Source organism: Podarcis cretensis, assembly GCF_951804945.1.
Source record: "Podarcis cretensis genome assembly, chromosome: 8".
Taxonomy (NCBI): Eukaryota; Metazoa; Chordata; class Lepidosauria; order Squamata; family Lacertidae; genus Podarcis; species Podarcis cretensis.
Window position 1 is genome coordinate 1,846,976 of NC_137177.1, and position 13,141 is coordinate 1,860,116.

At 48.1% G+C, this 13,141-nt stretch overlaps 1 protein-coding gene across 1 annotated transcript in view; it reads right to left on the reverse strand.

Moving 5' to 3' along the window:
• The window catches only part of DLL3 (delta like canonical Notch ligand 3), a 170,208-nt gene extending 157,295 nt beyond the window's left edge, over window positions 1-12,913 (reverse strand). The window contains exon 1 of the mRNA XM_079985492.1: window positions 12,658-12,913. Coding sequence (XP_079841618.1) covers window positions 12,658-12,711 — 54 coding nt within the window. The 5' untranslated portion in view covers window positions 12,712-12,913. The remainder of the gene's footprint in view (window positions 1-12,657) is intronic.
• Between the last annotated feature and the right edge of the window lie 228 nt (window positions 12,914-13,141).

Consider the following 13,141-nt stretch of genomic DNA (forward strand, 5'->3'; position numbering starts at 1 on the left):
TATTCATTTATTGATACCAATATTTGTATACCACTATGTCATAAATAAGGGACGCACGTGGCGCTGTGGTCTAAACTGAGCCTCTTGGGTTTGCTGATCGGAAGGTCAGCGGTTCGAATTCCCGCGACAGGGTGAGCTCCCATTGCTCGGTCCTTGCTCCTGCCAACCTAGCAGTTCAAAAGCACATCAAAGTGCAAGTAGATAAATAGGTACCACTCTGGCGGGAAGGTAAACTGCATTTCCGTGCGCTGCTCTGGTTTCGCCAGAAGCGGCTTAGTCATGCTGGCCACATGACCTGGAAAAACTGTCTGCGGACAAACGTCAGCTCCCTTGGCCAGTAAAGTGAGATGAGCACGCAACCCCAGAGCCGTCTGCGACTGGCCTTAATGGTCAGGGGTCCTTTACCTTTACGTCATAAATAGATATAGATATATAACCATATTTTCTGTGTATAACACCCCCCCCCCCTATGTATAAGACGCCCGCTATTTTGGGGGACTCAAAATTAAGAAAATAGGGGGAGACTGCCAAGGGTTGTTAAGCTTTTTGGGGGGGGGCTGCCGAAAATCGATCACCCAACGCGCAAATACTGACAAACGCGAGCGTCGCTGAAGCCACCAATCGTCTGCCATTCAACGCCGGCAGCCGCCAAACAACCGCCCAATTGCCGCAGCGGCAGCCAATCACAAACAGCCCTTGTGACAGCCACCAATCGCCCACCCTCGTGACGCGGAGAATTTCCTGCTCACAGCTGAAACCAATCACCCCCCGCCCCGCACTACCTGTGTATAAGGTGAGCCCCAAATTTTAACATCATTTTTTAATAAATAAAAAACCTCGTCTTGTGCACGGGGAAATAATGGTGTATCTCAAAGCGGTTTGCAGCGATAGAAATAGAAAACCATACTAAGGTTAAATACAGACATCAATTACGCATTATGGAAGGATGAATTCTTAACTGCCTTCATAGGTTTGGTGGAAAAGAAAGTTGGCACAGTTATTCCATACTGTTGGCAGAGTATCCCACAGGGCTGGGCCAATGACAAAGAAGGCTTGGTTTCTCATTGTCAAATGAGCCTCACCAACCTGGGGAATGACCAACAACGTACCTGAAGCCAGTGTTAGAAACTCGGATATATAAACTAGGCACCAAATGGCTCCTTAAACCAACGCTGCAGTCGCCAAAACAGAATGTCTAATTGCCATTTGGGGGCCAGACAGCTCTAAAGACTTTTCAAATACAGTGGTGCCCCGCAAGACGAACGCCTTGCAAGACGGAAAACCCGCTAGACGAAAGGGTTTTCCGTTTTGGAGGCGCTTCGCAAAACGAATTTCCCTATGGGCTTGCTTTGCAAGACGAAAATGTATTGCGAGTTCCTGCGGGGGTTTTCCCCTCCCCCCCCCTTTTCCTAAGCCCTAAGCCGCTTATCAGCTGATCCGCTAAAAGCCGCTAAGACGCTAATAGCGCTAATCCGCTAAGCTGTCAATGGGCTTGCTTCGCAAGACGAAAAAACCGCTATATGAAGAGCCTCACGGAATGGATTAATTTCATCTTGCGAGGCACCACTGTAATGGACTGACTGTGATGGATTCTCAGTTAAACATCTGGCTAGTTCAGATGGCAACCTTGAGCTAGGTTAAGAGCTTTGAGAACTGAAAGAAGAGAAGTCACTTGGTCGAGGGATAGTCCACATATATTTGTTGTTGTTTAGTCGTGTCCGCCTCTTCGTGACCCCCTGGACCAGAGCACGCCAGGCCCTCCTGTCTTCCACTGCCTCCCGCAGTTTGGTCAAACTCATGCTGGTAGCTTCGAGAACACTGTCCCACCATCTCGTCCTCTGTCGTCCCCTTCTCCTTGGGCCTTCCATCTTTCCCAGCATCAGGGTCTTTTCACATATATATTGCCCTATTATTCCAACCTCTTTTTCTTAACAGTGACTCTTCTTGCTCAGGCTGCCCAGAAAATGCAATTTGGTTCCAGAAATTCATTTCTGATTGTGCAGATAAAATAGAACTGACAGAATACTATAGGGTGGGGTATTAGTGTGTGAAAACAGTCCAAATCCAATGATCCCCAGATGGTGGAGACATCAGGTGCCATTATGACGCCCAGGAATCTTCACTTGGTCGCAAGTGGTCCAAAGCCAGGTGCAAAATGCGCCTAGCGCCTGGCTAATTTCGAACACTGCCTGCAGCAGATCTCAGTGATCTGAGCTGGGATGTAAGGGTTCAGGTAATCCCTGAGGTACCCTTGACCTAAGTTGTTCAAGAACCTTGAACCTAGCTCAGCAGTAAGTGGCAGTAACAATGTCCCTTTCCCCATCCTTACTCCTTCCTCACAGCCTTTTATCCAAGCAGGAAGTGAAATGTCGACAGTGGGCAACTGTCAGCTAGCCAACCTCCAAGTTATGCTCTGGACCCAATATGCTTGCCCTGAGGCCTCAGCCCACAACCCCCCTGGCCCAGGCAGGGGGGGGGGGCTGCACTGTAGCTGTTCCCAAAGCACAAACTTCATGGGTAGGCAAACTAAGGCCCAGGGACTGGATCCGGCTCCGTCGCCTTCTAAATTTGGCCTGCGGACGGTCTGGGAATCAGTGTGTTTTTACATGAGTAGAATGTGTGCTTTTATTTAAAATGCATCTCTGGGTTATCTGTGGGGCATAGGAATTCGTTCATCACCCACCCCCAATATAGTCCAGCTCCCCACAAGGTCTGAGAGACAGTGGACTGGCCCCCTGCTGAAAAAGTTTGCTGACCTCTGAAACTTCATAAAGCCCCTCCAATGCTGCAGCCAGTTCCCAGAGTGCAGTGGTACCTCAGGTTAAGAACTTAATTCGTTCCGGAGGTCCGTTCTTAACCTGAAACTGTTCTTAACCTGAGATACCACTTTAGCTAATGGGGCCTCCTGCTGCCGCCGTGCCACTGCTGCGCAATTTCTGTTCTCATCCTGAAGCAAAGTTCTTAACCCGAGGTACTATTTATGGGTTAGTGGAGTCTGTAACCTGAAGTGTCTGTAACCAGAGGTACCAACCTTTTCAGAAGCTCTTGTAGGGGTGTCTTACCCATAGACATTAGTGACGCGGGGCGCCAGGGTGCCAGATTTTGGAGGGTGCCACAGGCTGAGTGTCCGGGGGAGCCCGCTCCCCTCCTCTAAGCCGCCCTCTAAGCCATGCTGCGTCCGGCTCAGGGAAGCCCCTTTGCATCCCCCTCCTGACGGGGCAGCTTGGGTGCCTGACGGGTGCGATCGGGGGTGGGCGCAGGGCACCCCTCTCTGGCTGCGTCGCTGCCTGCGCACCTCCCTGCGGAGTCTGCCCTGTGCGATCCTGATGCCGAGCGAGGATGGCACAGCCGGCAAACTACCTGATCTGCTTGCTGGCCCTCCTGTGGCGCAGACTTCCCCAGACGGGGGCATTTCAGGGGCACCAGGTGCCTAGAGGGAGGTTTCGTGGGAGGCCATCTGGGTTGCAATCTGTGCGCCTCTTAGTTATGTGCAGCGCCAAGCGCACATTGGACCACACGATGTAAAGGAGCCAGACCAAAGCACACCCCCCCCCGAAAGGTCAACAACTCTGGAAAACGGAGATATTTTTGCACCATAGCACCGGATATGCTTAAGACAGCCCTGAGCTCTTGTGCCAGGAAGTACAGCTGGATTTGGCAACATCACCTTGCCAACAAAGGTCCGTATAGTTCAAGCTCTGGTTTTCCCAGGAGTGATGTATGGAAGTGAGAGCTGGACCATAAAGAAGGCTGGTTGCCGAAGAATGGATGCTTTTGAATTCTGGTGCTGGAGGAGACTCTTGAGAGTCCCATGGACTGCAAGAAGATCCAACCTCTCCATTCTGGAGGAAATCAGCCCTGAGTGCTCACTGGAAGGACAGATCCTGAAGCTGAGGCTCCAAGACTTTGGCCACCTCATGAGAAGAGAAGACTCCCTGGAAAAGACCCTGATGTTGGGAAAGATGGAGGGCACAAGGAGAAGGGGACGATGGAGGACGAGATGGTGGGACAGTGTTCTCCAAGCTACCAGCATGAGTTTGACCAAACTGCGGGAGGCAGTGGAAGACAGGAGGGCCTGGAGTGCTCTGGTCCAGGGGGTCACGAAGAGGCGGACACGACTAAACAACTAAACAACAACAACCAGTTGAAAGTGTTCATCTCCATGCTGTCAAAAAATTAACAATTGCCTGCTGATTTCTACAAACTGTTGGTGAGTAGGTCTGTCATATTTCAAAAAGTAAAAATCCAGACACAAAAGTTCTCGAACTTTTTAAAAAATGATGTCCGAAGTTGTTGAGCTTTTTGGGCAAAATTTTGCCGGACATTTTGTCGTTTTCCCACCCATGCGCTGCTTCCAACCGCAGTGTTCCGGCATCCTGTTCTCACAGTGGCCAAGGATGTCACATAGAGGAGGGAGAAAGGTTGTTTTCTGCTGCTCCAGAGAAGCGGACACGGAGCAGTGGTTCCAAACTACAAGAAAGAAGATTCCACCTAAACATTAGGAAGAACTTCCTGACAGTAAGAGCTGTTTGACAGAGGAATTTGCTGCCAAGGAGTGTGGTGGAGTCTCCTTCTTTGGAGGTCTTGAAGCAGAGGCTTGACAACCATATGTCAGGAGTGCTCTGATGGTGTTTCCTGCTTGGCAGGGGGTTGGACTCGATGGCCCTTGTGGTCTCTTCCAACTCTATGATTCTAGGATTCTCTGATTCTATGGACTCGATGGCCCTTGTGGTCTCTTCCAACTCTATGATTCTATGATTCTATTCTATGATTCTAATCAGATGTCTGTGGGGAACATGTTGCCCAGAAACGTGCATCATGCTCCCCACCCCATCAACATCATCTGACCATGCCAAGGGCTCTTTCTTCCTCTGAGCTCTTTTTGCAGAGAAAGCAATGTCTCATTCCCAGACACCCCCATCTAGAGCAGGAAACTGAAGTCACTCTCCGTCTCTTTTACAACAATAGCAAACCATATACAGTCATACCTCGGGTTACAGTCATACCTCAGGTTGTGTTTTTTCGGGTTATGGACTGCCAAAACCCGGAAGTACCAGAACGGGTTAATTTCAGGTTCATGCATGCGCAGAAGCGCCGAATTGCAACCCGCACGTGCGCAGACGCGCAGCTGTGGGTTGCGAACACTGCAGCTTGTGAACGTGCACCCCGCATGGATCACATTCGCAACCCGAGCATCCACTGCACTGACAGCAGAATCTAGATTACAGTCTACATTAATTACACTGCACACTTTCCGTCCATTCTGGAAACAGCAGTTCTTGGCCTTCCATTGGTCTCTGCTTAGACATTTCCGTTGTGCATCTCTCTCTCTCTCTCTCTCTCATATATATACACACAGAACATTTCACACAAATTCCACCCTACTTTCCCAACTTTGGAGGTAGATATATTTGTGTGTTTTGGCGGCAGGAGGGAAGGAGACTAGCTTCCTGGAGGAACTATAAAGACTTTATAGACGTAGTACCTGCCCCACTTTTGTGAGGAAACCCTCGCACTTTTGCAAACAGCCACGTGAAACAAATTTGCTGCTCTCCTGCTTCTCCTCACTGAATCTATGGCCAGATAGCTCACCCCTCAGATGCTTCCTGAAGCGGCCCCGGCATGGTGAAAATTAGACTGACCTCGACTAGAGACAGGGCCTTTTTGGCCGTGGCCCCAATCTGGTGGAACGCTCTGTCACCAGAGATTTGACATCTTTCCACAGGGCCTGCAAGACAGAGCTGTTCCACCAGGCCTTTGGGCAGGATGCAGTTTGACTTACAGTGGTACCTTGGGTTACAGACGCTTCAGGTTACAGACGCTTCAGGTTACAGACTCCGCTAACCCAGAAATAGTACCTCGGGTTAAGAACTTTGATTCAGGATGAGAACAGAAATCACGCAGCGGCAGTGCGGCAGCAGCGGAAGGCAGCCCCATTGGCTAAAGTGGTGCTTCAGGTTAAGAACAGTTTCAGGTTGAGAACAGACCTCCAGAACGAATTAAGTACGTAACCAGAGGTACCACTGTACTTACTTTCCTTTGTATAAAACAAGCCAGAAGGAGGCCCCAATCCACTCACAGGTCCTTGTATGATCAATGGCAACAATTGATCCTGGCAAGTATTAACCACTCTCAACTCCAACCTGGTAATTGCCACCTGTCTAGATTTTAACTTGTCTGAATTAATTTTAAGATGCATTTTAATTCATTGGTGTCTGTTTTTATGCACATTGTGTTGTTTTTATGATGTTAGCTGCTCTGAGCCCAGTCTTGGCCGGGGGGGGGGGCGGGATACAAATAAAAATTTATTTATTTATTTATTTATTTTTATTATAAAGACACCCCAGTATTGAAGAAGGTGAAAAATAATAACTAATAACCTGAGCCTATACAGTGGTACCTCGGGTTACAGGCGCTTCAGGTTACAGACTCCGCTAACCCAGAAATAGTACCTCGGGTTAAGAACTTTGCTTCAGGTGTAGAACAGAAATTGCACGGTGGCGGCGCGGCAGCAGCAGCAGCGGGAGGCCCCATTAGCTAAAGTGGTACCTCAGGTTAAGAACAGTTTCAGGTTAAGAACGGACCTCCGGAACGAATTAAGTTCTTAACCTGAGGTACCACTGTGCATGCTTTCCTGGAAGGGTTTACAAGAAGGATTGCAGCCTAAGCCTAAACTTAATTGCAGCCGGAGTTTAATATTCATTATGGTACATTTTGCTTGGGACGCGGGTGGCGCTGTGGGTAAAAGCCTCAGCGCCTAGGGCTTGCCGATCGAAAGGTCGGCGGTTCGAATCCCCGCGGCAGGGTGCGCTCCCGCTGCTCGGTCCCAGCGCCTGCCAACCTCGCAGTTCGAAAGCACCTCCGGGTACAAGTAGATAAATAGGGACCGCTTACTAGCGGGAAGGTAAGCGGCGTTTCCGTGTGCGGCTCTGGCTCGCCAGATGCAGCTTTGTCACTCTGGCCACGTGACCCAGAAGTGTCTCTGGACAGCGCTGGCCCCCGGCCTCTTGAGTGAGATGGGTGCACAACCCCAGAGTCTGTCAAGACTGGCCCGTACGGGCAGGGGTACCTTTACCTTTATCTTTACTATGGTACATTTTAGATCTCTCCTTCGTTCCTGAATTCCAGAGGGTTGGACCAGATCACCCTTGGGGTCACTCCAAATCTACAATTCTATGATTCTATGACCTTTCCTTCAAGGAGTCTGAGGTGGCACACACTGTTCTCGCCCTCTCCATTTAATCCCCACAACAGCCCTGAGAAGTAGGTTATGCTGAGAGACAGTGACGGGCTCCACCCAGTCAGCTTCATGGATGGGTGGAGATTTGAACCCGGCGCTCTGGTCCGAGTCTGACACTCTAACCACACTAGCATCCAGAGTCTGCTTTTTCAACACCAAGAAGATAAATAAACTTTATTCGCATTAGCAACAGTAAAACATTACAGTATCCGTAGAAAAGGAAATTTGTTATAAAAGCACAATTTAAAGTCCTGGATCAGAAAGGCTGAAACTACATTTAACGTACTTCCGGGTTAGCGCCTCCGGTAATGGCGGAATTCCTCTGATCGGGAGGAATTTGCTTCGTAGGAATCCGGGTCTGGCCGCCACGGCGAAGGCGGAGACCCACTAAAAATCACAGGCGGGTGAAGCCTGTGAACGTGGGATTCGGCTGGCACCTTTTGCGCCTCCCCTACTCACGGGGAAACCCAGTTTCGGGGATCCGGAGTGACGTGGGGTGAGCGGCGCGGTGCTTCGAATTGACTGCTTCTTCCACGGAGCGAAGCCGCATAGCTGTTGCCAGAGAGCGCTGACTTTTTCCTGTGGACAATTTGATCTTAAAGCAACTACCCGTGAGTAGAGCGGAGAATTGGATTTTTAAACGTCTTAATTTGGTGCCGAAACGGGGAGGTCTAAAACAGGAAGTCCACCTTCCCCTTTTGCAAATAGATTGAAGCAATGAGGATGCAAGCTGAAGTCTCAGAAAGCCTATTGTAAAGGACTAAATTTCCATCAGTAAAAAATACTAAACCCCCCCTTGGTGGCAGGAGAAGAGGGGGGAAAGTTTTGGACTGAGTATACCTGCAGGAGAGAGCGAACAGAGTTAATATACCACCGCTCCGAACCTGGAAACGGGCTGCCAACAGGACTGACCGTGATTAGAACGTTCACTGACAGTTCGTTTAAATAAGAGGAATACATTGTTTCCATTGTCTCCGTCTGCGTTTAAAAAGGAGTAAAAGTAACAGAAAATTGAAACTAACTTTATTGTTTGAATTGAGTTTAAAAGGACTAATACAAATAGAAACTGTTTCCCTCTAGAGGAAGCCTTTGAAACTGTCACAAGAGTTGAGCTGGGGGAATTTCCAGCTGCAAGATAAAAACCTGTGAGATTCTGGGGATCTTGAATCGGTTAAGAATGTTGACAGAAGAGGCCTTAGTGGTTGTATTATGTAAGATAAGTGACTCACTGGAACAGCTTCACAAAAAGGTGGATGTGGTAATTACCAAAATTGACAATTTGGGACAAAAAGTGAACACCAATATAGAAACTATTCAGAAACTGACACAGGAATCTACTTTGACATGGCAAACTGCGGAGAAGGCTAGGGAGAAAGTTATTGCCGTTGAACCTAAAGTAACACAATTGGAGAGAGAGAGAGTCCCAGCCTTACAGATGCAATTTGATGACCATAAGTTGATGCCTGCTATGATTGAATTTAAAGAAAATCAGATTTTGAGGATCAGAGCCCTACCTGAACTGGAGAAGGAAAGTTTGATAGATTTCCTTACACAGGAATTTGATGACTTTTGGGACCGGGACTTGGGTCAAGAAGAGATTAAAACTGTGAGGGCTCTCAGACTTGGAAGAGGAGGGGAAAAAGAGAAGAACAAAATAAGAGACTGTTGGAAATACCAGAGGAACTTAGAAGAACAACAGTCAAGAGTGGAAATTTTGAAAGACGTCCTGAAATACCTTTCGGATCTTAGATTTAACTACGGAGATTTGGTTGCCCTGTCGAGAAGGAATAAGATCATCTTTAGGTGGGAGTTTCCCCAAGATCTACTCTTTAGCCTCAAAGGAAGGAAAATAAAAATAAGATCAGTGGAAGACAAAGTAAAGTTCATGTATAAATATGAAGAATACTCGCAGAAGGGACTTGGAAAAGAGTCAAGAGCATCGGACAGAAGATCACCAGGTTGATGGACTATAGGGAATTGGCGGATATGACTGGCAGAATCCGGGACCAGGGAGAAGAGTCGGTGGAAGAAGATTGGAAAAAGTTTAAAAACTATTTATAAAAATATTGTAAAATTAATGAGTGTTAGAAAAATGTTGGAAAGGAGTTATATGGCTTTAGTAGAAATGTTACAAGGAATTAAGTACAAATAGATTATTAGAGTATTAAAGGGGAAATAAGGTTAAAATATGTTAAGACAATTATATATTAAAGGGAAAAAATAAGGTTAGAATATGTTAAGATAAATTACAGGACAGAAAACAGAGGAAGATGGAAAGGAATTGCTGAAACAGTTAATTAAAGTGGAATACAAAAAAGGGAGGTGTGAGGAGGTCATTGAAACAAGTAAATGAAAGTTAAGATACTGAACTTATTAGATGTGTTTTAAATTGTGTTTGTTTGGTTTGGTTAATTTAATGTTTGGGGGTTGGTGTTGTGTGGTGTTTTTGTATTGTATTGTTTTATTTTGTTTAATTCTTTGTCTTTCTTTTGCAGTCTTTAAAATGTTAATAAATATTTTTTTTTTTAAATGAAACTACATTTAACAACCGTGATCCAAAACACTGCCAGAAAAAGGGTTTCAACACCAAGGGTCAACTTTGGAATAATAAAGATGGGGTTGGGTGGGGGACGACGACACACAGTTCCAAAAACACCTGAAAGACTAATTTATCGTGGCAAGAACCAAGCGCACAAAGAGGACAGTGAAGAAGGGTGTGTGTGTGTGCGTGCGTGCGTGTGTGTGTGTGTCAAAAAGATGATCACTGTGCTTACACGCTGGTCCAGCAGAGACCGGAGGAATTGCGATGCAAGATTAAAATGCAAATGGCCTGGCAAGAAAGAGCACAGGTCAGGGTGGGCAGGAAGAAGGTAAGATTTAAGTGTAAAAACAAGAGTTGTTAGACAGTGGAATGGCCTCCCTAGGGCGGTGGCGGACTCTCCTACCCTGGAGGATTTGAAGCAGAGGTTGGGTTTCCATCTGTCATGGATGCTTTAGCTGAGATTCCTGCATTGCAAGGGGGGCTGGACTAGATGACCCCCGGGGATCCCTTCTGACTGATTCCATGACTACACTGATGTCCATATAACAAACCTAAGAAGAGACCTGTTGGATCAGGCCAAGGGCCCATTTAATCCAGTATCCTGTTCTTGCAGTGGCCAACCAGATCTGTGGATCCCAAATAAGAGGTCCATGCTATGGGCCAGAGAGGATTTCTGGGGATGCCCCCAAACAGCCACAAATGCTGCGAGAAATCCACTACTAAAGCAATACTTCCATGTGCAGATCTCCCTCTCTCTCTCTCTCTCTCTCTCTCTCTCTCTCACACACACACACACACCCCTAACACATACCCTGAAAGTTGGAATCATTAGGTGGAAGAAAACATCTGCTCTTTTTATTCCTGTCCTTCAGGTCAATGCCTTCTGCAACCAGGCGGGGGCCTCGTTGCCAGGTCAGAGAAGGAGTAGCCAAGGCAAGGGGCTTATCACTCCTGCTCAATATTTCATGCCAACAGCACACAAGAATGAACATCCATGCGCTCATCTGCCCAAACAGATTGCTGAGTTAGAGATTTTTTAAAGTCTAGGACAGTGGTGGCCAAACAGTGGTGGCTGTTGCTGAATTCTCATCATCCCTAACTTTTGGCTATGGCGGATGGAGGTTTGAAAAGGCAAAAGTTTAGGAGAGGAAAAACCCAGTTCACAAAGGATTCAGCAACAAGTTTTCATGGGGGCCGCAGGAAACAAAGACAAAACGGCACTTTGATTCGAGAAAGATCCCGATTCATTCAACTACTCTTCTCTTTACCACTGACACACACAGCAACCAAATCTAAGCAAACTTCAACCCCCAAACTTCTCTTTTTAGAACACCGTCATCCACTCTAATTAAAATCCCAGTTTTGGGGAAGGGGCTGTGCACAGACACAGAAGACATTTCCAGATTTTGCCCTTTTAATCTCTGTGCAATTGCTGCATCAGAATCTTAGCCTCACCAGACACCCGTTATCATCACACGTGCAAATAGCGTTTTCCGAAAGTGTGCCCAAAGTTGGTGTACTGAGCTGCCTCTGGAATTGCACAGTGAGGGGGAAGCGATAAATACATATACTGTACGTACATCAATAAAACATCAGCCTGCACCCCACCTCTTTATTCAATCTGGATTGAAATCTGAGTGCTTCTTTTTCAAAAAAACCTGTTGCAAACAACCCACTTGCAATATGGCAACAACCCATTTACAGTATGAAGCCCTTGTCAGGAAGCAGCCTAATTAAAAATCACATTTTGTTTTAAATGCAGTACAAAAAACTTCTGAAGACAACAGCAGATGTGCTCCACACAAGTTCCTTTTGCTTTACCAATCAAGGACCAGATTCCTTTAAAAACAAACAAACAAACAAAGAGCTTCCTTCTGTTCTGCTCTATTTCCGAAGGATATAGTAACCATCACAGTTGCTTAAATTAAGAGTGTTGGGTGAGGACTGGGCCACTCAGCCATGACCCTCACCACATGACCTTGGTCCCTCAACCTAAACCACTGTTACCCAAGCTTGGGTCTCCAGCTCTTTTTGGACTACAACTCCCATCATCCCTAGCTAGCAGGACCAGTCATCAGGGACGATGAGAACTGTAGTCCAAAAACAGCTGGAGACCCAAGCTTGGGAAACACTCAGTTGCTGAAAGGATAAAATGGGGGGAGCCATATTATACTACATTTAGGTCCTTGGAAGAAAGGCAGGATATACAATTAATAAGAAGTAGCTATTATAAGGATCCATAGTTTCATGATAGCACTTGTTTAAGCAAGTCCTATCTAGAGATACGCAGGCTTCCAAAAGGCTGCACACCTTTCCCACCTATACACAGTAATGTGGACTAGAAACTTGAAAAACCCGACATCTGACACGTCCTTCCTTTTACTATGAACACCTTGCCTGAGACCTCGGGGTTTGCAACCTGAAGGCTGGGGTGCCAAACGCAGCCTTCTTCCCCAGAGCGCACGCAAACGGACCAGTCTCCTTCCATAGATGCCAACTCCCTGGGTCCCCGGGAACCCGCAAAATTCTATTAAGGGGCCCGGGGCACCCACAAATTTCGGTGCCAGGGCCATGCACGCTGCACGGCACCCACGGCCGCGGGGCCAAGTTGACACTCCTGTCTGTCTGTCTCCTACTCAAGAGCAAAGCTTGGGCAGATCGATACCCAAGTGTCTGTACACACACGAGCGAAAGGGCTACTTTATTCGCAGCAAACCACCTGGTCCTCCTCGGATGCACCTAAAATCTCCGTAAACAGGCATCGGGAGCGGGAGGCAAAGGCACCTTTTAACGCCTACACCACTCCTCGCGCGTAGGAAACGGGTCCGGCTGCGCGCTCTCTTTACGCGCGAGAATCCGGTCGCTGCGCACTCACCCGCGGGGCGCACAGCAGCGCCAGGAAGCCGGAGAAGAGGAGGCGGAGAGCCATGTAGCCGGGACTCCGAGGAGAGGAGGAAGGCGAGCTCCTGAGGCTCTGCAGAGAGCCAAGTCCCCGGCGAGCGGCGTCCAAGAGCAGCAGAAGGGGGGAAGTGGAGCCAAAGCGGCGGGGAGCGCAGACGAAGCCGCAGGTGCGCCCTGGGGAACAGGCTGGAGATCAAACCGAAGCAGGAAGGCAGGCGCGCAGCTTATGAATGGAAGCGTCAAGGGGCACCTCCGAAACTCTTATAGGCAGGGCGGGCCTTGGCCCCGCCTCCGGCAGCCAGAGGCCACGCCCCTCGGAAAAGCAAAAACTTTCCAAACCGCTCCCCCCCCTCCAACCCCAACCGACTCCCCCCGACGTCTTCTCTTTTCTTCTTTGCACAATGAGACCGGCTAGCTGCTGTATTAGAGGGAACGCCGAGAGGAAACAGGCAGGACGC